We start from the raw sequence: 26,392 nt of genomic DNA on the forward strand, positions 1-26,392 counted from the left end.
ACTTGGATTTGATATCTGAGGTTCCAACCTACAGTTGTTTTCAGTTTTTATGAACTTCGCGTTCATTTTAGACTTCTTTAGCAAAGAATTCAGCAAGAGGTTTGCAGTTACCATGCAGTCTGCACTGTTGTATTTGTCAGGTGCATCTATGTGTTTGGTCCTATTTAAATAACTTGGTCACGGTTGGGTTTTGTTTTGGCTTATAAATATATTCTGTGTTTAATAATTTGTAATATTTTTTGGTAATAATTTTAGGAATGCAATGTTTCAGCATGGCTATTCTATGTTAGTTAATTACTTGTGGCAGAAGAACTGGAATATTGGTAGGGAAAGACTGAATTCAAGAGATCAACATAGATAATAGAGAACTTTGTCTGGAAGCCTTTTTGTTTGTACACATGCATACATATCCTTTTCCTTTGTTACAAGCCATGAAGACTCCGATCCTACTTACTTGCAATATCTTTTTAGAGTTAGTTAGCTATCAATGCTGAATTTCAGAGAGAGTCTACATAATTTGTTCAGTTTTAGGTGATGAAATGATACGTGGTCCTTAAGATCAGAAGAATATAAGTGGAAATGGGGGGGGGAAGTGCCTGAGGGTTTGGGATGTGGGTTCTGCTTTCTTTTTCTTCCCAGTATGTTTTGGGTATTTTCTGCCTTGGCAAAAGTAATTGAGAAAATGAGATGCTAGCAACTTTATTGGTAGGAGGGAGTTTAAAAATGCTGTGTACAATTGCCTGTTGTATCGAGGCCTTACTGTAGCTAGCTAGGGTAGTGATGTTCCGTTATATGGGTATGAAATAGTGCTGTTTGTACCAAGTGGACATTCATAAACAAAATGCATAGAGAACTGAAATACAATGGAAGAGGTAGGTGAACAGTGGTTGTGTAGCAGTAATGCACAGTAAAACCTCAGTCAGTTGCTAGGGAAGAATTATATTTAGCATGTTTAAGAAAATATACATATAACTTGGTATTTCTGATGTGCTAAGCTATCCAAAGAAATTCAAGAATGCACTTTTTAATGAAATAAAGGCATTAAAAGTATAGCATATGCTTTAGGTATTATTAGGCTCTTTTTAAAATTAACATCCTCTGTTATGAAGCAATGTGGTAGGAATTGCTTAATGATTTTACTGACAAATAGAGATGTGTATGTGCCGCCTTGTTTGATATGTTAGTAGTCCAGAGGTGACTTGTGGTCTTTGAAATTCAGAGTTACTTCCCCAGCACTTTGTGGATTTAAAGTCTTAATTTTGTCATTTCAAATGATCTTGTTTCTCAACAGATTTCAGGAACAGCAAAGGTAGGAAGTAACTGTGAATTGCTGGTTCACTGTATACATTCAGTTGTGTTTTTTGAAGGACTGAACACCTAAAAATAGTTTTCCAGTACAGCTCAGCCCTACAGAACAAATTAGGAACGTAAGACTGTCAAAGTTACAGTAACAATTAATTAATCATGAAATTCTGCAGAAAATAAATAGCATTTCTTGAAATTTAAACCGCTGAAGGTATTGTAGATTTGATCATTCCTGCAGAATTTGTTTCATAGCACAGCCTGACCACCAAATTTGTCTTTGCTTTGAGGAAATCTTTATACTGTTTTTAGTCATTGATTACTTGGCACGTGTGATTTATCTGAAGGTGAGATTTGCCTTTCTGCATGACTTCTTCATTTACTATTATCCAGGCTGTTGAGAAGAACTGATAGCTATTCCCTGTATTACCTTTTTTCCAAAGTGATCATTGCCAGCAAATAGCACTCTGTTTTGTGCACAGTTGTGGTGGTTCAGGAATGGATCGTTGGTAACCTGAGGCTGAGCGCAGAATAATCTGGGGTTGCATCTTTAATTCAACACCAAGATCATTGACCTCTTCTTATTCCTACTGGCTGTAGATCTCAAGATTCTCTTGGAAAATATCTGTCTAGTCACTCAGATTTATTCTGTGTTAATGTTGCCTGATGTAAAAAGAATTTTAATTAACTAATCAGCATTGTATGTATGTTAAATGAAAATATTAATGTAGATTCATAAAGTTGTTGGGTTACTTTAGGGATGCAGGAGAGGTAGCAGCTTTTATTAAGCCAATTGTTGCATTATTTAGTGATTAATACTAATCAGTTCTTCCCAGTGGGAATCCATAACCGATAAGATTTCTGTTTTGTTAAAAAACACCTTTATGTTTGGCTTTAAAAAAATCTGGTTATACTGGTTGTTCTGATAAAGTATAACAGCTCACTGGAGGCTTTACAGGATACATGCAATATTTACTGATGATTTTGTATCAAATACGTAGCTAGAAGGTTTATAAAATTATAACTTCTGGATGTATTTGGCATAGACGGTACAAGAAAAAATGTATTGCACTTTTAAAAAGCTCTCTAGCACTCAGTATTTATCTGTCAAGATTATAAAATAAGGGATTTCCCTAGCAATGGATTACTTCACCCCACATTTGGAGTGAAAACCAGCAATATTTAAAGGGCTTAGAAGAACACTAACAAGCTAGTTAAGGCAAAAAAATATACATAACCAATTAGAATCATAGTCAAATAAATGCTAATAGGCAGCACAATACTAAACTGAATCAAAGCAAAGCTTTTGTCCTTTTAAAGCATTTAAACATAAGTAATTCTGGCAGACGTCATTTTTCATGAAGAAAATGCTGGTAAGGCTTTAAAAGCCTGATGACAGATGAAGGCTCCTTACGTTTTAGGGGGGTTTGCTTATTTTCTTTTACCAATTTTTCTTGTCATTGCTGTACAATATATATAGCCATACATTGCACAGTGTGTAAATTAAAATGGACAGGTGTTTTGGCTCTGCCCAGCATAAGATCTTCATTTCCCACTTTTGAGTAATATGATTTTGCAACATGCAGACAAAATGCTTGTCACTTCAAGGTGAAAATCTCAGATTTCATTATACTGATCTGGGGTTATTTTTCTCAACAGCCTCCCAGTCTTTGTTCTGGCATCTTCTTACATAGACTCACACAACCTGTTTAACCTCCTTGTTTGTGAGTCTGGTGACATCTTATGTTTCCAGTCTTGTTATTTTCTGCTCTAGAGTCTGAATCCTCAAAATACCTGTGCTTATATGTGGAAGCTTTTGAGATTGCATAGAAGTAGTATAAGTACTCACAGTAAAGCAAGTTTAATCTGTATTTCTTTGTGGTGGATTCGAGTGCATCAACTGGTGGTAAGGACCAGCAGAAGGGAATTGCCTGGATAAGGTGACAGATATTGGGAGTGATGAAGAGACTGAAATTGCCGGGGGCCTAAGATGGCCTTTCTTGAGGGAAGGAGAAGGAGCAGGAGGAGTTGAGATTGGGGCATAGGAGGAGGATGAAACTGTGAAGAAGGAAGATAAGGATAGCAGAAGGGATCAAAGATACCCACAACTGAGGCCTGACCCCTTCCACCTGCTACCTTGCCGACCCTGGGACACATTCCTGGAGGGAAACAAGCCTTCCTTCCTGCCGGCGCGGCCACTTATGAGCCCTTCTTTCCTGTTGCCTAACTTTGTAGCTCCACTGAAAGATGTCTAGGGGGAAAGTCAGGTGGCCCTTGTGAGTCAGTTCCATAGAAGTGGATGGGATTTGGTGGTTTGGGGGTTTCTTAGTTGAATTCTAGAAGAAAGATGTGTAACAAATAAGTTTGGTACGAAGATTGAAAAGTCAGTCTCTCCGTGGTTCAGTAAATGCCAGCATCAGGCTTGCCTCTGCATTTTTATTCAACCCTCTGATCTCTGCGTTCTTTCATATCAAGTAACTACCAGTTACATACTGTTTTTTCCACAGTATCTCACTTGTTTTGGGAAAATATGGAAAGTCACTGAAGCAATCAAAAGCTACTGACAGCTGTGGTAGAAACACCCATGTGGAAACTACTACTTAGCTTTACAGAGCAGAACTGAGGGTGCAGTAAACAACCTGGAACTCCTTGCTGAGCAGAAAACAATACGCATAGCTTTGTATTAAAGTGATTGCCCTTCAGTCTGGAACTGAAAGCTGCAGTGGCTTCTGCTTCGTCAGCTTGGAGTACTGGCAAATCTAGTGTGAGACTTTTCCTCTGATTTTCAAAAATACCCTTTTGAGAGATCAGCCCCACAAGGAGTTGTTGTCTAATCCAAGCTTATTGCTCTTATAGCTTGGATATCCGGGCATCTTTCTGAAGGATGGCATGCTTCTGATACGAGTTGTAGCTGAAAGGCCTGTTTGACAGAAGATGTTGGGAGACCTTTAAAATGTTTCCTAGAAAGGAGCAATGTAGCTCCATTTACCACTACCTTAAGTGATCAATAACTCATTTCTCCTGGTGAATACACTCAGCATTTTGGGAGCAAATTTGTGTTCAGATTTTTCCTGTTGTGATCCACCTGAATTAAAAAATACCCTGTAATTATAGCAGTATCCTCCTGGCAGATGCAGGTTTGATGGTGTTTCAGCATGGTCCCTGTATTGCCATTAATGCATTAAATTTGTATGTCATACAGTGTCTGTTGAATAATAGTGTTGGAGGCCTGTTGTCACTTCTTTTTCTAAGTAGCCCATGCTCCATGGTTGCTTGAGTGCTTGACTTTGCTGTTAATACTGTATTTTTTGATACAAAAGGTGATCTTAAAGTGTACATGAGAACATACATAGTTATCCTTAAAATATGTATTGCTATAACCAGAGCTATAAAAACACTTTAACTGTCCTCTTGGCTTATTTCTTTAACTTCCCCATGCGCTAGAGGCATTTCAGGCTCCCCGCCAGAGCTACTCTCCATCTGAAACGAATACTACAATGTGCCAGTGAGGGATGCTGGGTTCTGTATGGGGTCTGGCAGATCACAAAGTCCTGGTTTTTTTTTTCTTTTTCTTTTCTTCTTTCTTTCTTTCTTTTTTTTTTGATTATTATATTATTTTTGTTGTTTTGTTCCCTTTTCTGCAGCCGACTTTACTTGAGCAAAGGAGGTGTGTGTCCAAGGAAGGGGCTAAGGTCAGAGTTTTAAAAGGAATTAGAGATGCAGCAAACTGTCAGAGAGGAGATTTTGGGGTGTGATGGGCCTGAGAGTGGTGTAAGGAGTCAGGAAGGACAGAGGAATGAGCTTGTTTGGTAGCTCAGGTGTGGCAGCGGGGATAACAGCAGAATGACACAGGGTATGTGTTTGATGCTTACCTGTACATCTTAATGATTCGTTCTCTTGTATTTGTAGGATCTACAGCTAGAAGAATATGGTCATGGTCCTCACTGTGGCTACTTCTTGGGTGCAAATAAGTGAGTAAGCAACAGCGTTTTCTGTCTTTAATTAATTCAAGACTTTTAATATAAAAATCACAAATTAGCCGAAATGGATGTAGTAAAATGTCAAGCTTCTTTATATCAGCTACAATTCCAAAATCACTCTTTATTGCTAAAATAATAGTAATTTCAATGACACAGAATTACAGCACTTTTCAGTATTTGAGGCTGTGTTGACCATATTGTCTCTATGGTGCTGTAAGCCTCCTTTTAAGAGCCATTATATTGGTCTGCTTGTTCATAAAATGTTGCGCATGATAGGTCCCACAGAGCACAATTTTACCCCATCCAGGAACTACGAGTGCTGCTCTTTGACATTGCTTTATGCCCTTCATGTTGTAGGGCACTAGGAACATTCAATTATGGATGCTTTAAAAAATAAAACTTACCTGTCTCAGCAAAGTCTTTAACTTCATGTTCATACATTTAATAATTTTGTTATATTAATCATATGAAATAGTTTTCCATGTAATTCTTCCTTTCCACCCAATTTCCTAATTACATTTATGCATGTCAGAATTGGGATGCCTAGCTTTTCTTTGCTAAATTAAATCGTATTAAAAAAAATGCAGAAAATCTAAGCATAGAACATGATATTTTTCATGCAGTCTTTTATTTGGGGCAAATACAAATACTGATATCTTCCGAAATCCTGTTGTTTTTATCCCTGTGTTTTGCCTGCTATTCCTCCCTGTCTGTGTTTTCAGACAAAGACACACAAATGAAGAAATTCAGAATGTTACAAAAATTAACTAGGGTAGAATGAATTTATTCCAACAGTAGTTTAATCCTCTTGTCAGTCTGATTTTAATTTTTTTTATGATTATGATTTTCTTGGATAGTGTGGATTTGTTTTAAATTGGATCAAGCTAAGACAGTCCTTGTTTTACAGTGCCGGGAACAAGGGCCACTGCACTTAATAGCACTACATTAATAAATGCATATGAAAGTGTGTTGTGTAAAAATAAATAAATAATATATATATAAAAAAATGCAGCTATGTTCATTTGTATGTGGATGTTCAATGTATGTTCTGAAAGCCAGCTGAAACAACATGCTTTGGATTAATTACTGATAGAATCATAGGAGCATTTGCCCTGGCTTTTGATAACTAAGTTTGTGTGCCACAATTAAACTGTGTTCTTATTCTTATTTAATGCTGAAGGAGTCTCTTAAAATCAGTTGAAGAAGAACTGCATCAGCGGTAATTTTATTCTTTTTTTTTTTTTCCCCCCTCTTACGTGTTTCAAAGTCATTTGTGCGTTGATTTCTTATGTCTGTCACAACTAGTTCTTGTTTGTACCTGTACTTGCTGAGAGGATATGGGAGAGGCTTAGTTGTCTGGATTGCAGCTGTGCTTTAGAGAAGAATAATAATGATAAAAAGCTAAAAGACAGTAAATTTCTGTTAGAGAGCCCTTGAGCTGAGATTTTTTTCACATAGCCAAGGTAATTTTAATACAACTCACTCAGCCGTAGTACCTTGTTCATTTTCTTAGGGGTCATGTGGCACATTTAGAAGATGATGATGATGCCGACGATGATGCTAAACAGTAAGTCCTTTCTTCTTGTAAAAATAAATAAATATATAGAAAAGCCGATTCTTGAATAGATGAAAATTTTTAAAAAAGTTGAATCTTGTTCTATCCCTAATAGTTCAGTATTCTTCTTCTTCTATAGCATTTTTAAAGATAGGCATTTGATGTTGTTCCTAGATTACATCACCAGAAGTTTTCTTATTGTGCTGATAAGCTTGTGATAAATTAGGGGGAAAAAAAATCTTGTTCCTTGCTTGATGCCGTTGTCCTTTTATCTTCTATTATTGAACAAAATCTTGGCATAGTTATATTGAGCCAGTAATTTGTCTGACCTCAGTCTTGGTGTCGTCTTTAGAACTGATGAATGTATATTAAATAAAAGCTCATTAAAAATACATAAAATATATACATAACTATCTTCTCTAGATGATTGAGTTTATTCTGTCCACATTCTTAGCTAGGAGGATACTTGTATGGGTACTTGATTTTGGAATAGAACTGGCTCCCTTACCACAGAGAGAGCAAGGTTATGTGACTGCAAAGGCAGTATCAACAGGCATGGGTTAAATTAATTATGCTCATATTAAATTCCACTGATATAAGTATTCTTGGGCTCTTTTTGTGATTGACAGATGAGAACTGAAACAATTTAAAATGCACAGCCAGTATGTGGAAATTTACATTCCTAAATAAATCTGATGTAAAGACCAAAAAGAAAGATGCCATTGAGACAGCATTCTTGTTTACTTACTGTTAATGGATAATTTTGAAAGCTGTTTCTTCATACCAGAAACCTGTAAAACGTGTTATCTATTGCTGGCATCTGTATCTTACAGAGAACCAAATCTCTCTTTCTCTGTCTCTTTTTTTTCTTGAGTTATTTTACTGTTGTTCTTTTATAACAAAGGCAGTGTTTTTTATCACTGTACTGAGCATGAAGAACAGCCCCCTTCAAGAAGGGTAAAGCTACTGATAGTGTCTGGTGTCGGCTAGGTGACAAGTACATTAAACTTGCATTGTTTCATGATCAACTTCTCAAAACACAAGTATGTTTGGTGTTTGACACAAGTGATATTTATAGAAGAAGAATTATTTTTAGTCAGTTTTTAGCGGGCTTTATTCCCTTGCTAATTCCTTAATAATGAAATATGAAGAATTTCTTGAGTGTTTGATTAAAGGCATGATTGATTACACAGTTCATCAATAATATGAAGCTCCTGTGTCTTGTCTTTGAGAGGAAGAGGTTGATAATGCTACTCATTGATTTGCTTCCCTACATTTGGACCAAGCTGAGAACCCACTTTGCTCATAGCTAGATAGACCTTGGTAATGGTAACTTGGGCTTCCTGGCCTGTAGGATGTAGCGGTCCCCTATAACTCCATCCTGCCAGCTCCACTCTCATGGCCTTCAGTGAAGATGCACTGGATATCTGCGCTGCTGCAAGCCAGCTCAGCTTGGTTCCTCCATCCATACTAATTTCTGGATGTTTTTTCTGTACAGCTCTGTGTCTGTCTGTTCATTTTTGCTTAATGTTTCTGCCACCCTCCCCACCCCTCCCCTTGCTCTGCAGCCAGTATCATCAAATTCAGTAATGTTCCAGGGCTTGGAACCCCTTGATTCCTGCTGTCTTGAAGTGCTTGCACTGATTTCTTTGTCCAGTGCTTTGAGATCCTTGTTCCTTCCACAAGCTCCATCAGAACTTTCAGACGGCATTGGCTTTAGCTGCTTCTGTCTCTGTTGTATTTCTGTGGGTTTTCTTTTTCAGGTCAAGCAAGAAAGAACCTGTTAGCTTCCAGGGAGGTTCCAGTTCATCTGACCCTAAGGACAGTCACCAGTGGCCTTCCAAAGAAGTCCTGGTGTTTTTTCTTCTTCCCATATTTCATCCTAGGTACTCTTGCCGTACAGAGAGGGCCTGACAATTTCCTGAAAGCACAGGAGTAAGCCTTGAATGCCTCAACCTTGGATCAGACAGATTCTGCATCTGTGCCTTTCTTCTTGGTATCTCCTTGAGCCCAGAGCTCTGCTGCAATATGTTGGTTCATCAGCTTGGTCTCAGATATCTTTCTCTGGAGCCCACTGAAGATTCAAGGCTTTTGTTTGATTTTATATTCTGTGAGATGGAGCTGCAATTGAAGAGCACATGTGACACCGGTCATTTCTCCCTTCAGATCCAGAACAAAATAATGAAGCAGCTGTATGCCATCCAGTCCAAACTGATGCCACTGCATGACTCTGAAGCTGGGTGATTCATAGCAGCAGAGAATCCACACACTTCAGGGAACAATATAAAATTATCTCCATTTAATAATTTTTGTTGTTTTGATATTTCTTTTTCTCATGTGCAGCAAAGCTGACGATGCTTGAACTTCCTGGTTATGGAAGCTGGGAAAGCAGAAATTATTGGGGCACTGCCCTGTGTGATCAGCAGTGACAAATTGCACATAAGCCTTGCTGTTGAAACCAGGGCACACAGTCCCTTGTACAAACATCTGTCACATTTATGCCAAATCATTGGCTTTGGTTTTTACGTTTGGCTGCCCGGTAACACTGTGATGGCTGTCCGAGATGCAGGGAAGAATATGAAAGAAAATACAAATGGAGCTTGGACACACATGACTGAGGACTTAAGCTTGGTCCCATGTCATGAAGAGAAGATAATCTCCACCACCGTAGCAGCTGAAGTGCACAACAGGGTAACCCATTCTTGGAAGTCCCCTTCCAGCTTCTCTGAAATAAAAGCAACTGATAATATGCCAGGACAGAAACTCCTGAAAAGAATGAAGCAAAGCAGACAAGTTGTTGATCTGTAAACAAGCAAACAGATATCTTACTACTTGGATATTTTCCCAAAACTTTGGAACATAATTTAAAAATAAGGGAAATACTGTGCAAGAATGTCAAGTTTTCACAGCTGTATTCCTAATTTATTTAATGGAAATAATTTTCTGTTCCAAAAGATTAGGAGACAGGACAGTGTAAGAGTTTTTAGAAATATAAAAAATTTAGGAATTTAGGATTTTTTTTTTAAGTGCAGCATATTCTTTAAAACACAGAACCAGCAGAGGAAGAATGCTCCTGATGCTTCAGCTTTCTTGTTTCCTGCTGATATCTTGTACCGTTGAGCCAAGCCGTTGAATTGTTCTTGTATTACAAAGTTGTCTTTCCCAAGATTTTTGCAAAAAAGAAACTCCTGAAAAAAACAAAACAAAACAACCCAGACAGTAGGCTAGTTGTCCACTGCAGATGGATTTTGCTTTCATGTGTAAGGCTTTCTCAAGAAGTCAGTAGTAAATTTCTCAAGGGATGGTATTCATCAGTTCTCTTGTAACTCCCCTTTGCCCTGTATACCTACAGATGGCCCTTTAAAAAACCTCACTGATATCCTAAATCTTTTTCCTTTCAAAAGAGTAAATATCAGGCCTGCTCTGCATCTCCCTACTTTTTTCTGCACAAGTATGTGCCTCTTCAACAAATCAGATTGTGTCGCTTTGTGCTCTCTAGGGAGGATCTGTGATACTTGAGTTTTTGGGTAGTATCTGTGGTATGCACAGCAGTAACAAAATGTTTGAAAGTATTTGTGATGCAGTTATTTGGATGTAATAGTGCTGTTGACAAGTTAATGGTGTTTATTTGTATGGCATTTATAAAATTCTGTATCCTCTTGAACACTGCAATACAAGGTTCAAAGAGCTACACTGGATAACAATCTGTTTTCTTTTCTTTATAGTGCTACTATGAAACCTAAAGTGCCACCTCCTTTACCCCCAAAGGTAAGTGGGGGATTTTGTTGCCCAGAATAAAAGGGCACTTTAAATAAATAAACAAATGCAGAAGTGTCTAAATTACTATACTGATGATTCTCTTACTTGTGCCATGACTTGAAGACTTGAATAAAGTTTTAAGTCAAGGGTATATCCAGGGGGTTGACCTGTGTGTTTGTAGCCTTTAATTGCAAATCTGCATGAAGTCTTGCACTGTAGGGTGTTTGTCAGTGTGAAAGTGCTGTTTGTGACTAATTGCACTTCTGATACTTCGGAAGGAATAAATTGGGTAGTTAAAAAAATTCAGTTCTGCAAGTCATTTTTAATAAAGAGCTGCCAAATAAAGCATCTGCTTGCTAACTTTTGATGTCTGATTGCTCTTCAGAGGCATGCCTGAATCAGATTAGGTTTTGCATGCTGCCATTTGAAGAGTAAGTGAGTCTTTTCACACTGAAGTTATCTTAATATGAGCAAAAAGCAAAAGAAAAAAAACTTACTTTTTTTTGTCTGACTGTCAGTTCCCCAGGCAAAAACTGCAGGTATGATTATTTACCCTCCTGCACTAACTATCTTTGCATAACTGAGAAGCATTTTACAAGCAGCATTTAGTGCAGCCAGTGTCTCAACTACATTGCTCTGCGCGGTTACATCCCCTGTTTGGGATTCTTTAAACAAAGTTCTGGCCGTATCATTGAATGTTCCCTAGTTTCTACTTAAATGTCTGGTTTGGTTATCTGTAGTCATAAACAGTGACACTTTCACATGCCCAATAATTGTTTAATGCATGACTTGAATTTAATGATTTCGAATTCATCCTTTGTTGATAACAAGGTTTTCCTTATTGCTATGCATTTCCTTCTAGTTTGTTTTTTGAAAGAAATTTGCATGGCAGAACAAGTTGCTTTACCAATTTACTTGTGAAAATTCCAGGATCCAAATACTGCACGTGTTTTGGGGTTTTTTTTCTCATTGAGAAGTGGCATGGATGCTTTGAACCTTTTTTCATTATGTTTTTATTATTACTGTGTCTTTTTTAGCCTAAATCCATCTTTATCCCCCAAGAAACTCATCCTTCTGAAAATGATAATCAAGGGACAATCAAGAGATGCCCAACATCAGAGAGTCCAGCAAAATCTGCATCTCAGGTTCCACCCAGACCGCCACCTCCTCGGTTACCTCCACAGAAATCTAATGCTTTAGGTAATAAAAGTGACACCAAGAAGTATACAAATATTTCTTAAATAATCTAATGTGATTTTATTTCTATGTCCTCACCTATGCGCACATTAAAACGTACTGTGGTAGTTTTTCTTTGGTGGGCAAGTAACAGAAAGTGCGTGAAAGCCAAAATGCACGAAGAAAGCATGCTCAGACTCTTAGGAGAGTCAAATGTACCTTCTAGGAAAGTCACTGACACGATTCCTACTGATGCCATTGGTGACACAGTTGCTTTTCGAAGCAACAGGCTTATAATGTAGTGTATCAGGATTGTCACAGGGTATAAAAAAGTTTTCCTGTATATAGGTTTCAGATTCTGGCCCTGTGTGTCAACTGTTGTTGTTATTTGATGTGTCAAGAATAGAGTTTTGCTTTCAAAGTTTGCTTTTATATGTAATGAACTGAGTTGGGTGGTATAGCAGGTAACTGTGTGTTTACTGTTTGCTCAGGCTGTTCCTTTTATGCTTTTGTTAAAGCCTCGTGCTTTGAGAGTTGTCCTGGACTGGCTTGTTTTAAGCAAGCTTAATGTCTGACTCTTAATTGCTATCTTGCTAGGTCTGCCTTGCTACATATTTAGTACTGCAGTTGCAGATTTGACTGTAATGCTTAAGCATCCAGTGCTAAGAAGTGCCTCAAGGCTATTTGTAAAGAATCGATAATTGAAGCGTTAGCTGTAGCAAAGCTTTTCTTTAGGTATGTTAAATACATTTTGCCTCATAACTGTGACTGCATCCCTTTCTATGCCCACATTAGATTTGTTATATTAATTACCTTCAAATTTGTTTTTAGGCTAGACTACTCTTGAGTTGAAGGTAGAAGAACACATTTCTAAATATGAATCTTTCTAGGTAATGGAGTCACTTCTGTACAATTAAATGGTGAAAGAGAGGGATTACCACATCAACAGAATGAAGCTAGAGACACTAATTTTTCAAGGAAAGAAAAGAAGGAAATACTGGTAGGTATTTAAGCTTCTAGGTGTTGTTTTAAAGTTGTCTCAACTGTTTAACATGCACAATGAAGAGGAGCAGGCACATTCTTCAGGAATTTTCCTGGGTGGCATCTTGTTTACTTCGACTCAAAGCACAGTTTTGCTAGATCCTCTAGTTGTGATACAGTCTTAAGCTGAAGTTTGAGTCGGTATTTAATTTTCATTAGAAACTAACATAAATGTGGATATACAAGATTTACTTGCTTGTATTCACATGCTTGAGAGACGTAATGAGAACAAGATCCTGTGAGAGAGATGTAATGTGTTGCTGAGCAATGACTATTTAAGCAAATGAGGAAATTCAGGAATGTGCTGCCACCTGATGGCTTGTTGGAGGATTTTGTTGGCCCTGGGAAAGGAGCTGAATCAGGGCTGTTCCCAAATAAGTCCTCCTCCTATCCCGGGTGTAGGCATATGGGATTTTTGGTGTTCACGGCGAAAAAAGGTGGAGAAATGTAGATTGAGGGTCCAGATATGCAAGCTGTTTGCCTGCTGGCCTCCAGAGCTCCAGGTTTCCAGGTCTAGCAGCTTGGGTTTAGTGTCAGACTTGAGCTACGTATACTTACGTGAAGTTGGTCTCATGGAGAGAATGCAGTTTTACACCACGTGTAATCGGATCCAGCTGTGAGCTGAGGAAAGGGAATATTCCTGCATCCCTTTCTCCTCTTCCAAGTGAGTTTTTCCATCAAAGCAGCAAATGGCTTCCAGAGTGGTCATTCTATTACTATGATGCAAAAGTGGGAATGTGAGATAGGAGAGAGTGGGACATCTGTAGTTAGATCAGATTAAATGTAACATGAAACTGCACTCTTTGGGGGCTTCTTCTAACTATGAGGTTGGAAATGTCGCTCTTTTGAGAGAAGTGAAGAGGAAATAGAGTAGAAACATTGTGCGTGTTTTTGTTTTGTTTTAAGGAAGTGCCAGTAATACTGGCAGTACTTTAGAAAGTATGATTTCCTGAACTGCTTTGAACTTGGCATTTGAAATTGTGTGTTTGAAGTTTCCTGTACTACCTGTGAAATACTTTTCGTTGGAAGCATGTTTTACTAGGAGAAATTGATACTGATACAGGGAAGTGGGTCTAGTACTGATTGATAGAGTTTAACACTGCTTGTAATATTGAACAATTGAGCAATTGCTGCAATATTGCTTAAACTTTGTATTGCTGGGTATGGCATTCTTTCAGGCATCATTGTAATGTGAAAATGTTGTGCAATAGACTGTCCAATTGAATGCAGACGTTCAATGAGGAGATATTAGGGAATCATAGCAGAGGTTTTAATGAAAGAAAATGATACTGGTAATTTGTGGTGTGTGGTCATTAGAGACACGTAGTTAGCAAACTCATGCAGAATTAATGGAAGCGTCGGTTGGAAGGGAGGTCTCTAGCCTAACATCATGCTTAAAAGTGGGACTGTAGCCAAAGCTTAGCCATGGCTTTCAGATCTAGTACATGAGGCGTTGGACACAGCAGAGTGTCCCAGTAGGTGTCTAGTGCCTTCCATTTAGTGTACTGTAGAAATATACAACACAACTCTATTGTGTTAAAAAAAAACAAAACAAAAAACAAACAAACAAAACAAAACCCAACTGCAGGGAGAGTTTTGTATCTATTTCTTATGTAGATAGATATATTGGCTTTTTATTTTCTCCTAATATAATTATGCACAATTATTTATCAAGTGCTTTTAACAGCATTCAAAAAGTTTTTTTTAGACTTGTGTTTTGGTTATCCTACAGTGTGGGGAGAGAATATGCATGTTCATGCATATGTGCGCATGTGAGTGTAAACATACTTTTAAACTTTTATTTTCTAGAAACCAATTAGTAATGGCCTTCCTCCCACACCTAAAGTACACGTGAGTATTACTGAGTCGTACAAATACATGTTGGAAGCAGGACAAGTTTTCTTCCTAAAGCTGAGAGAGTACATTTTTTGAATGTTTGTAGTATTTATTTTTTTTAAATATAAAAGCCAGTATGTCTTGGAAATGTTAAGCCACAGGTATGGTATTTCAGAAATTGCTCTTGATTTTGTGCTCTTGAAGTAAATTTTGGAAGGTTTTTTGTTTGCTTGCTTCATTAAAAAGTGAATGAGAGTTCTGTGACTAATGTCACAGAAGTACTTTCAGTGTGCTGAAGGCACTTGCTGATCTGAGGAGCTGATGCCTCTCAAATTGCAGATAGCTCAAAGTTTATACTATGCAGCTCTAAGTTTCAAAACTTCTGAAGATAGGATTCGTATATGCCTTAGGGCTGGAAATACTGTTAGATATCCATGTGCACCTTCATAACATAAAGCAAACTAGAATTTCATTTTAATACTTGCACGGACTTGTCACTGTGCTTTTAGCCAGCACTGTGATCTGAATAGCCAGTCTTTCCTTCTTGGCCATTTGTTTCTGCCCTTACTGCTCTCCTCCTTGTGTGCTGGAGCATGCATTCATGTAGTTGAGCTGTGCACCAAATAGGGGATTCATCTGACTTTTAAACTAACCTTTTTGCTGGACTAGTCCTAAGCCAGATCAGTTTCTCTTCTTTAGCTAAGAAGATAAAATTGCTACAAGGATGTGTAAATGCAAATGATACTGGTTTTTGCTTCCTTTCCATTTTAGAGAAGCAGGACAGGTTAAGGTAGATGTCATGCTTCTGTTCCTTAGAACTGTAATCTCTTGCATAAATGCACAAGATTGTTTAAGCTCTGAGTTCTTGATATGTTTAGCATCGTTTGTTGAGGTTAATCCTGTTTTAATAAACTAAACATTAAACTAAACGCATGGCCTAGGAGTGCATACTTTAAACTAGCGGGTGACAGAAATTTGGAAGCACTCCTAGCATTGAAAAGAACTGAATCATCATGGGGAGGGGAAAATAAGATAGGTTTGGTGACTGGAATGAGAAAAGGAGTAGAAAATAGAATAGCTCAGAATGAAGTCATACGTGTTGAACGTTTTGCCACAAATTTCAGGGACAGGCCATCAGGGAATGACTGTGAGTTGCTAATATAATGAAGCTGTAACAAGAGACTGACTAAAATAGGAAAACTTCTGAAGCTGATCAGATGAGTCTTTGGATATTGGACTGTTCTTTGCATGTTCATGCATCTTTGTAGTGCACTAATTCTCTGGTTCTGCTGGTTCTTACGTTAGAAAGTCTTTCCCCTCTCTTCCCTTATTACACCCCACCTTTTACATATAACAAACTGTCTAACCTTCCTGTTAATTGTTGAAGATCTGTTTGGCACTTCACATGTTCCTCTCTGCCTGCTATCTCCATCAGTTGCCAAATAATGAAAATTTGGGTAAGGAAGGGGTTTTTCTCCCAGGTCATTTGGATTACTGGACTTTTTACTTTTCTCTATTGTGGAGCATGTTTTGCATCCTAACATCACCTGGGAGTCTTATTTAACAAATACCCTGCTACAGCAAGTAAAACTCTGACAATATTTCAATCTCTTATGTTCTTTTTCTGTGGGACATCATTGTTCTGATTCTTGTTTGTTAGGGTTTTTTTTGATCTGCGGTTCTTAAGTATGCTGCCAAATGGTAAGAAGTGTTTTGTGTTCTCGCTGTCCTCTAAAATAGTTAGATGTTCTGGGCCTCTGTTTAAAATGCATGGTTGCCTGTGACTCTAGAGATTTTGTTCAATTTTTTTAATAATAGTGCGTTTTTCCCTGCAGCACAGGGAGACCTGTTAGATCCTACTGGTGAGGGAATGCCTTGCCTGCTGAAATTCCCCTGAGACTTAAGTGCCTCCATGGCAGCAGTGAGATCAAGCAGCCTTGCTTCAAACTTTTATTTCATGTTTGTGGGGTTTTTTTTCCCCACTAGCAACTCAGTTTAATAATTTGTCTGATTTTCAGCTGTATCCTTGAGATTCGTTTGGTGTTAAGAGGTTATACCCTCAGGCTCTGTTTACCCTTCTGGGGCATTTGCAGCAGCATCTTGGCTCTGCAGGCTTTCTCAAGATCAGGACTGAGAATGGCCAGAGGAAAATGATTAGTCTCTTCTGATTTCCATCTCCTTCTTTCTTATCCAAGTTATTACTGCAGAGCTCAACTAGGTCTTAGCAGTGAGCACAGCCTCCCTCCATTGTGCAGCATCTCTCTTCAGTGCTTGGAAAGGGTCAAGGAGAATTGCGTAGCTGGTTACAGGAGCAGCAGGAACACCAGTATTCTAGATCAGTGCTTCGAGTGTCATCTGGTGTGTTTTCTGTTGAGTGTCTTTGTGCTCTGCGCACTTGGAAACAGGCTTCCATAAAACCACCCAAAAAATCCCTTTATTGTTTTTCTTGATATCATCCCTCCTTCTGACTCCTTGCTGCTGAGGGATTTGACAATATTGAAGCTGTCAGTACCTTGAGGTCACTCTGTGTCAGTATCTTCTCATATTCCTGCCTCATGTGTATCTTTTCTTACTTCTGTTCTTACGCCTGCAGAAGGATCATCTCATTGTCTAGCAAGCCGCCAGCTCCCTGCCTTGGCACTCAGACTTCTGCAGTGGTACTAGCAGTGCTGAAGTCTTTCCCCTTGTCTTTGTGTAATGGGGTCTTTCAGATTTTACTGATTACCTTAATGAATTTGATTCTTTCCTCACATAAGTATATTCAGACAAACTCATGGACTTCCTGATAGTGATGCAAGAGTGAGAGATGTCCAAAGCACGAAGAAGGGTCTAATTTCTGCTCCTTTTCATTTTAAAGGGTTAATTATGAAGTTCTTTTTCTTTTCTTATTAAACTAAACTATGTTCAGAAGTGACTGAAATGTGTGCAGACTTTCTTATTCAGCAACAGGTTAACAAAAAAAAAAATTGCCCATATGTTAACACAAGAGCTATTTGGTTAATTCAGTTTATAGATTGATAATAATTCACAAAGTATTAATATAAAGTGAAAACATTGCCATTCTGTAGCTGTATTACAGAGTATGTAGCTTTGTGTAAAGGTGATACCTGCTTATATTCAAGATGACAACCCTTACCTGTGACTGGTTCTTATGCTTGATCATCATTTGATAAATGTTAACATTTCACTTTACTAATTGTTGGTTACTACTGCATCATTCCTTTTCATCTACAGTACTATTGATCAGCTGGTACCCCAAATAGGATGGGTAATTATTATGTTGATGCTTGAGGGGAAAGGAGGAAGCCCTGGCTTTTGCTTTCTGTCATCTTGAAGCAAATTTTAGTAAATATTCTTATAAATGCCTACAAATGATTGCACTTCACTAGGGGGAAGGTGGAGAGGTTGATTATATTATACTATGCGAGACACTTGCTTAATAGGCAAACTGAGTTTATAAGGGTTGTGCTGAACAAGGAGTGGGATCTTCTACCAGAGGTCTCCCTTTGGGAAGCAAACAATATTGAAAATAAGTTAATTTGAAACAACTAATAGAAAATCTGAGACTTAAGATTGTGATTGTTGCATGACCTAGAGTTTTATTTTAAGTGTGTGGAATATGGCAAGAATAAAGTTTCTCTGTTGAGACTTACTGAAGTCATGAAATTCAGGAACCTTTTTCAGGTTTGTCAACTTTGTAGTAAGTATGTGCTTAGACTGTTAATTTAGGAGCTAATTCCGAATTGCTAATTCTGGTATGTTTGTTCAGGAAGGTCTTACACACAAAGGAAAAAAAAAAATCACTTAAAAAAAAAAATCCTTTTGTCAGCTTGTCTGTATGAGGTTATTTTCCACATGGCAAATGAAACTATTCTTAACCTTTTGTTACTACTTTAAGTAATGTCGTGGTTTAACCCCAGCCAGCAACTAAGCACCACGCAGCCGCTCACTCACTTCCCCCCCACCCAGTGAGATGGGGGAGAGAATTGGAAAAAAAAAAAAAAGTAAAACTCTTGGGTTGAGATAAGAACAGTTTAATAGAACAGAAAAGAAGAAACTAATAATGATAACACTAATAAAATTACAATAGTAATAATAAAAGGATTGGAATATACAAGTGATGCACAATGCAATTGCTTACCACCTGCCAACTGACTCCCAGTTAGTCCCCGAGTGGCAATTCCCCCCAGGCCAACTCCCCCCAGTTTATATACTGGGCGTGACATCACATGGTATGGAATACCCCTTTTGCCAGTTTGGGTCAGCTGTCCTGGCTGTGTCCCCTCTCAACTTCTTGTGCCCTTCCAGCCTTCTTGCTGGCTGGGCATCAGAAGCTGAAAAATCCTTGACTTTATATTAAATGTTACTTAGCAACAACTGAAAACATCAGTGTTACCAACATTCTTCTCATACCAAACTCAAAAACATAGCACTATACCAGCTACTAGGAAGACAATTAACTCTATCCCACCTGAAACCAGGACAAGTAAAAATCATCCTGTTGGAAATGTCACATTTTCATTTTTCATATGTATATTTTTGTTTTTACTTCTACAGATGGGTGCTTGCTTTTCAAAGGTTTTCAATGGCTGTCCATTAAAAATTCATTGTGCAACATCATGGATAAATCCAGATACAAGAGGTAGTATATTATGCATATTTTACCAATTTTGTCCTCTCCTCAGATTTCAAGAGTGCTTAAATGAGCAAGACTATTCCTTTTAAAATAGACATATTGTAAAATATGTTTATTGATATAAGCAGTTCTTCTTTAATTGTGCCACTGCTGTCTGAAGTTCAATGTTGGGTTTTTTTAATTATGTTAAGATACATGGGGCGCAGTTTTCAGCTTTGATTAAAAAGAATAAATTACATATTAAAGGTAAAAAACCCATATTTTTTCATTTTGATTCAAGACTTATCAACATTTTAGTCTAAAAGATGCCAATCCTTTTTTTTTTTTTTTTTTTTTAAATCTGCCTTCTGGATGTCCTAGTTGAGATAGATTTCTTTATCACTCACTTTATTTGCCCCCTGCCAATCTTTCTGGTCCTACAGGTTTATTTTAGTGCTTACGGGTTTATTTTAGTGCTTTATTATATAGCCTGATGAAAGGGATAATTGGTAACATTGTACTCGTGTTGCATGCAATTTCACCTTCTGATTATAGGCTGTATAGACATGCTACTGAGCCCCTAAGCAAGAAAATACTTAGGTTTTTTAGAAACTGGAATTACAGAAGTTGACAAATCTTTCGCAGTTGACATCATCTCAATATGAGATGTCTGTCTTGTTCGCATGCCTAAAAGCAATCCAGGGTATTAATTATATTCAAGAAGTGAGGCTTCCCCAAAGTACTGAGAAAACGTTCTAGTCAGTACTGCTGTTGAAGTACTCCAAAAGAAGGCTATGAATATGTCACAAAATATACGGAAATGTCTAAGTAGGATAATCCATACATGAGGAAATTATTGACGTGAATTCTTGCTTATGGTTGTATCACTGCTGTTTTTTATTCCAGTTGTCAGTCACAAAAAAACCCCCCCTGATCTTTCCTAATGTCTTAAACCAGCCCCATCCACAAATTTAAGCTTCCTTAGGAAGGTTAATTTTCCATGCTTTCAGATACCATGACTATTATAGGTTGGTTTGTTTCAATGTATGTAGTTGTTTTAAGTCTGTATTTTGTAAAGAGCTGCATACTCTTATAAAGCACACCCTCCTTAAATCAGGATTTCTAGATATTTTTTTGTTCGTTTGTGTTTGCAGATCAGTACTTGATATTTGGTGCAGAAGAAGGTATTTACACACTGAACCTCAATGAACTTCATGAAACATCAATGGAGCAGGTATATTTCTGTTTTGATATTTTCGAAAAAAGTAAATCTTTGTCACTTTTTTTAGCCACTCAGATTAATGTTGTATAATCCTTGTAAAAATTGTCTTTACTACAGTTACATAGGCACTAGCTACACTGAGAATTACCTTAAATGTTTACTATTGAGGATACCTTTCAGTCAAGTTGAAGTTTTTTGTAGGCTGAACCATGTTTATGTAGGAGATCTGCGTATATCGATGTGTTGAACTTCATCGTAGTGCATTGATCTGCATTTAAATGATTTGTTAAATAGTATGGAATTTCCCTGATATATTTTTGATTAAAGTTTCTATTTTCTTTAAAGCTTTGTTACAAGACAGAATATTTGCAACAAATGTTGTGTTTCAGCTACAGGGAAGCAAGGAGATTCTTTATATGCTAGATTCCATTCTTTTGGTCTTAAAAGCAGCTTTGCTGATGAGACTCAGCTTACTGAATGCCAATTAAAACTCTGTCTTTGCAGAATCTTATAAATAGTAATTTTTCTGAGGGGATACTGGGGAGGGGGAAATGCCAATTGCAGGCTTTTCTGTATGGTGTCTTCTCCAGCTCTTTTGTTAATCTCTAAGAGACTTGTTTTCTTTCCTGCCTTCTCCCTAACTTAGGGAGCTATGCATCTGCCATCAAGATGGAGGAATTTGCAAGGACAGCCTTCACACTGTAAGCTGGAGGCACTGGTGTTTGTTCATCTTCCAGGGTCCAGACGTTGTAGATATGTCTGTTGTGTTGAGAAGGCGGCCTAGATAGCTTGCACTGAGCTCTGTGTAACTCATAATCATACTGGTGCTTGAGTTAGCTAGTTAAAACTTAGCTCAGGTACCGATCTGCTGCTACACTGCAGTTGTAAAACCTACCCTGACAAGTATCACTAATACAGTAATTCTTGTAGGCCAGGTAGACCAACGAGAGTTTTGGTTTGTTTTTTCTTTTGGTTTTGTTTGGTGGGTTTTTTTTTAAATTGGCAAGGAGAATAGGTGTAATGAAACTCATGCTCTCATATCTGTCCTCGTTTTTTCTAAGCACCATGTTCTGTAGTGCATTGCCTAGTGAGCTCGTAGGGAAATGTTTTAATAAGCACTTAGAGATGAGAAGAGATGCTTGTAAAAACAGCCAGTCATGTGTGGAACGGGAGGAATGAGTGACAGGTCAATCAACCTGCAAATTTGAATATTGCTATTCTTCTCTAATCCTCAGATCCAAACCTACTAAGTCACAATATGCTTATGCAGCTACAGAAAATCAAACTTGCACATTACATTTGGATACAGCCAGGCTGGTGGATTATTACCGTAGGTTTTTCTTAGTGTGTTTAGGTTATGAGAAGACTTCAGGAATAGAAGTACCCCCTCTGTGCTAATCATTTATTACATCGTTATTTATGATAAAAGGCAATAGGGCTTTAATAACATTTTCAAGTTCTGTGTTTCACTTCATTGTTTACTCTCTAGGTCTGATACAATTCAGTGTAAAAGCAAAAGTAGTATCTTTGTTATTTTTCACTACATTCTACTTCAGTAATGGACAAAGCAGAAATAACACATTTGCAGGAGTTAGCACAGCATCAAGATGAATCTCTTGCTCTTTGGCAGAAAAATGTTTCAAGCAATTTACAGATCTCTTCAAATCTTTCTAATAAACCAGCAGTGAGGTGGTTTGTTTTTGTTTGTTTGTTTTTTTTTTTGTTCTGGTTTCATGAGTTTTTTTTGTTTGGGGGGGGAATGTTTGGTTTGGTGTTTTGTTGTTGTTTTTTGTTTTGGTTTTTTTTTTTTAAGAGAAACAAAAGAAATGTCCTCCTGAGTCTGTCTAGCCCAGTAACCTATTTTCTAAAGTGGCAGTAGGAAATGCCCATGAGCTTTACCACTGTCTGCTGTCTGTTCTCTTCCAACTCCACTACAGTCATTGAATCGGGGATGTTGGAGGATCCCTGCCTATTTGTTTTTGTGTCCGTTTATGGACCTGTTGGACATGAGTATGTCTAATCCCTCGTTTATGCTGTTGATACTTTCTGCCTCCATGACCTCTTGTGGCAACAAGCTCCAGAAGTTGTGAGAGGGGGGAAAAAGTACCTTTTTTTTTTAATCTATCTTTTTTTGTTTTTTTTTTTTTTTAAAAGGATGTCTTGTTGGTTTCAGCCCCATCTTTATAGTAATTGTGGGATTTGACAAATAACAATTCTGCCTTGACAGTCTGTTGCATTCCTTGATCAGCTAAGTGAAATGTGTAATCATATGCAGGTGGAGAGTCCCTTCGAGTGCCAGTTTTAATTGTTTCAAGAGATTCAGACTATTGCAGGCTTTAGAATGGTTATTGTTTGTTGACTGTGCTTTGTTTACTGAAGTTTATGTTGTTATGCTTTTCTCCTTTGAAGGAAAAAGTTTGATGGTTTTTAAAGTTTTTGAAAATTGATTGATCTTTATAATGACGTCTTGCGGGCTAATTATAATATACTTGAAGACATGAATATAAAATATGCTAATTGTCTAAATGTTAATGTGTATGTTAAATATAGTGTGTGTGCCTAAGATTTACTCGGAATTAACTCTGGAATCCAGGTAAACGTTACTTGGCTTAAGCTAATTTCTGCTACAAAAAGCAAGTCAATATTAGTTTGGTCCTGTCATCTATGCAGATATTAATTGATTGACTTAATGTGCTCACATTTTGTGTATATCAAATTGAATGCTTTTCTTTCTTTGTTTTTCCTTCCCTTTATCAGCTATTTCCTCGAAGGTGTACGTGGTTATATGTCATGAACAATTGCTTGTTATCAATATCTGGTAAGTTACTGTGCTAACTTTGAGTGGTAGTGCTGGTAAACATTTGGTTTCGTATTTGAAGTGTGTTTTTGTTTTCTAATTTTCAGGTAAAGCTTCTCAGCTTTATTCCCATAATCTACCAGGACTCTTTGATTATGCAAGGCAAATGCAAAAGTTACCCGTTGCTATTCCAGCACATAAACTCCCCGACCGAATACTTCCCAGGTAAATACATGTCATCAGATATATCAGAATATCTTAATCCTGGGAATTCAGGATATGCTTGTGTAACTCTGGGGATACCAAATAATGTGGAGCTCTGTTCACAGATCGCCATGAATAACTCACATGGGCATTAATCAGAGGGTAGACCCGTAAATTTACACAAATCAAGATGTGAATATCCTCATATTAGAGAAATGGGTTTTGGTACATCTTACCTTCTTGTCATGAAGCCTTTCGTTTCTGGGCATAGGTCTTTTCAGGTATAGTCTAGTATGGTAAATCCTGGTTGTACTTGATGCTAAACAAAATCTAGGGTTAGTATTGTACCTGTGGTATTTCAGGCAAGTACAAATGGTGATCTTACATTAGTTACTCTGGGCACTATCTTTCCATTCTATTTAAAAAAAAAAAAAAAAAAGCAGGGATGTGTAATCTCTTACCGCAGAGGGAATGGGGCTCATGGGTTATTTTGAAAGCTGGGAAAAGTAGCACTGGAGTACAGATTTGACATTCATCATTGGCTAGTCATTTTTTGCAGGCCAGTGTAGGAGGTACTTTTGTCCCCAGATGCCTACAGCACATTGTGCATGTAGTCCCTCCAACTTTACTAACAAGCACATACAAAATCCCAGAGACTGGGTACAGTGCTGGCTGCCAAACAAGCCCTAGGAGCCCGTTCAAATCCAAGAGGAGGAGGTAGTAACCCTAATCTAGTTTGCAGAGAAACCGTTGATTCTTAAAGTGCATAATGAATCACTGATTCTTCTCATATAATAGGCTTTCTGTTAGGAAACTGTGTTACAGAAGACCTGATTCTCTGCTACCTTTGGTTTATTAACAGCCTATTAACATTTAATTCTTGGATTCAGGAAAGGCTTCTTGTTCAGTCACCTGCAAACATAATGGTGCAACACTTGTCTGAAAATTGTGTTCCTCCTAGAGGCTAAATTCTAATTACCTGAGAGATAATTTGTGCTTTGAATCGTTGTCTTACGTGTGCCTGCACCACTGTTCTGTTCTCTCTTCCAAACTAACTTTGGCTGCGTGACTTTGGCTTGAGAACGGCATCAGCAGTGGACTAAACCAAAATTATCATAAGGATCATGTGAGGAAAACCTTCAGACTACATTCAGTGTGGAATTACACCTCATCTAAGTTGCAGAGGGCTCAGAAAATTTCTTGTCCAGTCATGTCAATTCCCAAGAAAAATGCAGTACAACCTGAATGTATGAGTGCCAAGCCAGTCATTCAAAGGCAGGACAGAGTGCTGTAGATAATCCATTTTGCTGTTTTATCCCTTGCTGTGAGGCATCAAGGTAGGAACATCTAGCCAGGCAGAAGTAGTACATTTGAAGTATGTAGAAGAGCATAATTTTTTTTTTCCTACCAGACCACAAAGTGTATTCTTCAGCAAGTCCCTGAATACCATGATGAAGGGTGCTACATGAAAAACGTAGATATGTTAAAAGCGAAGTTTTTGGTAGAGAAAATGCAAAGCAAAGTAGAATTCAGAGTAATTTGTGAGGTTTATATATTCATCTGCAAAATGGTCTAAGCTCAATTTATGATACTTGGTAGGCAAACATTCAGTAGCAAAAAATGTATCTGTGATAAGTCTCCTTTCCAGCTTCTTTCCCTTGAGTGTCCTTGAGCAGTTCCTTCCATGACTTCTTCCAACCAAAATTTGTGGCCAGGGCTCAGTTTTCATGCTGCTCAGTCCTGCTGTATTATCAGTCCCTTCTGGACAGCTTCATTTGAAATGCTATCCAAGTATTTTCCCAATTCATAGCTTTGCAGCATCTATCACCCCACTTATTCCCATCTTTTCTACAGCATCAAATTAGTTATTTTTACTGTCAAGGCTACTGTGGCCTGTCTCCATACTGTCTGTCATCTTCTAGTCTGTGTAGAAACACTGATTCCCACTACCAGCAAATAACATCTTCCCTGGCTTGTCTGATAAATTTTCAAGTAATTGTTTTCACGATTTCTCAGGGAGCAGCCCCTGCACATGAGAAGTTCTTGCAAAGCTGCCTTCCAGTCTTCCTTCAGACCTCCTCTTGAAACACATGCTGTGCTGCCTATGAAAAGTTTAGCAAAACTTAAGCTGTTAGTTTGCAAGAACTGTGGCCCAGCAAGCGATCCGGTACAGCACCATTTCCTACACCCCTTGGGTCCATGTGTCTTGTCTTAGACCTAAAATGTCCTTCGGACGAGAGTGGACTTTGTTGTCTGTATTACCCCGCACAAGATGCAATAAGTTACAGCATTACAAAAAAGAATGATCATGGGAGTACTAATAGACTATCCAGGCATGTGTATAAACACATATAATTAAATAGCAAGAGAGAGTGGTAAATTATGCTTGAAAGTATTGAGGTACCTATTCCTCTCCATTCCTCACTTTTAACTGCATTTATAATGGTGTAGAACTGAGCAGGATCTCAGTGCCAACAGAGCGATCACCATGTATGTTCTAGGCATATCATTTTGAGAAGAAATATACAAATAAATATATTTTTAGTTTTTCTGGGGGCAAATATAATTTTCCCATCAACAACTCTAAAAAGCAAATTAATTCAATTGTTTTAGTTGATCAATAATTCTGTGTTTATATCTTGTAGGAAGTTTGCAGTGTCTACAAAAATTCCTGATACTAAATGGTGTCAGAAGTGTTGTGTTGGTAAGTAAAGATCTGCAGAATAAATGCCAAGAAGCAGTACAAATGGTGGCAGTATTAAGATTACTGAGTCAGGTTTAGGAGGTAAAGGGAGAAGAGACTTTTGTCATTATTACGAAACTATGCATTTGCATACAGTGAGCTCATTCAGGTTAGTCCTTGCATTTAAGCGGTGAAAGCTTTCTCACTACGCTTTTTATATTT

General features: G+C 37.8%; 1 protein-coding gene across 18 annotated transcripts in view; it reads left to right on the forward strand.

Annotated features, from left to right (window-relative positions):
* Positions 1-26,392, forward strand: part of MAP4K3 (mitogen-activated protein kinase kinase kinase kinase 3) — an 86,660-nt gene that overhangs the window by 45,539 nt on the left and 14,729 nt on the right. For 11 of the 18 annotated variants that reach the window (XR_008234233.1, XR_008234234.1, XM_052781050.1 and 8 more), the window contains 12 exons: positions 5,212-5,273; positions 6,463-6,501; positions 6,796-6,849; positions 10,563-10,605; positions 11,634-11,796; positions 12,663-12,772; positions 14,623-14,664; positions 19,207-19,291; positions 20,419-20,498; positions 23,244-23,304; positions 23,391-23,508; positions 26,133-26,191. Coding sequence is in view for 14 of the 18 variants with exons in the window: in XM_052781050.1 (XP_052637010.1) it covers positions 5,212-5,273; positions 6,463-6,501; positions 6,796-6,849; positions 10,563-10,605; positions 11,634-11,796; positions 12,663-12,772; positions 14,623-14,664; positions 19,207-19,291; positions 20,419-20,498; positions 23,244-23,304; positions 23,391-23,508; positions 26,133-26,191 (916 nt within the window). In the remaining 4 variants the exon portion in view is untranslated. Of the gene's footprint in view, positions 1-5,211; positions 5,274-6,462; positions 6,502-6,795; positions 6,850-10,562; positions 10,606-11,633; positions 11,797-12,662; positions 12,773-14,622; positions 14,665-19,206; positions 19,292-20,418; positions 20,499-23,243; positions 23,305-23,390; positions 23,509-25,503; positions 25,655-26,132; positions 26,192-26,392 lie in introns of all 18 variants that reach the window. The other 7 variants (XM_052781041.1, XM_052781044.1, XR_008234236.1 and 4 more) reach the window with 6 other exon arrangements.

The sequence above is a fragment of the Harpia harpyja genome, chromosome 3 (genome assembly GCF_026419915.1).
Source record: "Harpia harpyja isolate bHarHar1 chromosome 3, bHarHar1 primary haplotype, whole genome shotgun sequence".
NCBI classification, from domain to species: domain Eukaryota; kingdom Metazoa; phylum Chordata; class Aves; order Accipitriformes; family Accipitridae; genus Harpia; species Harpia harpyja.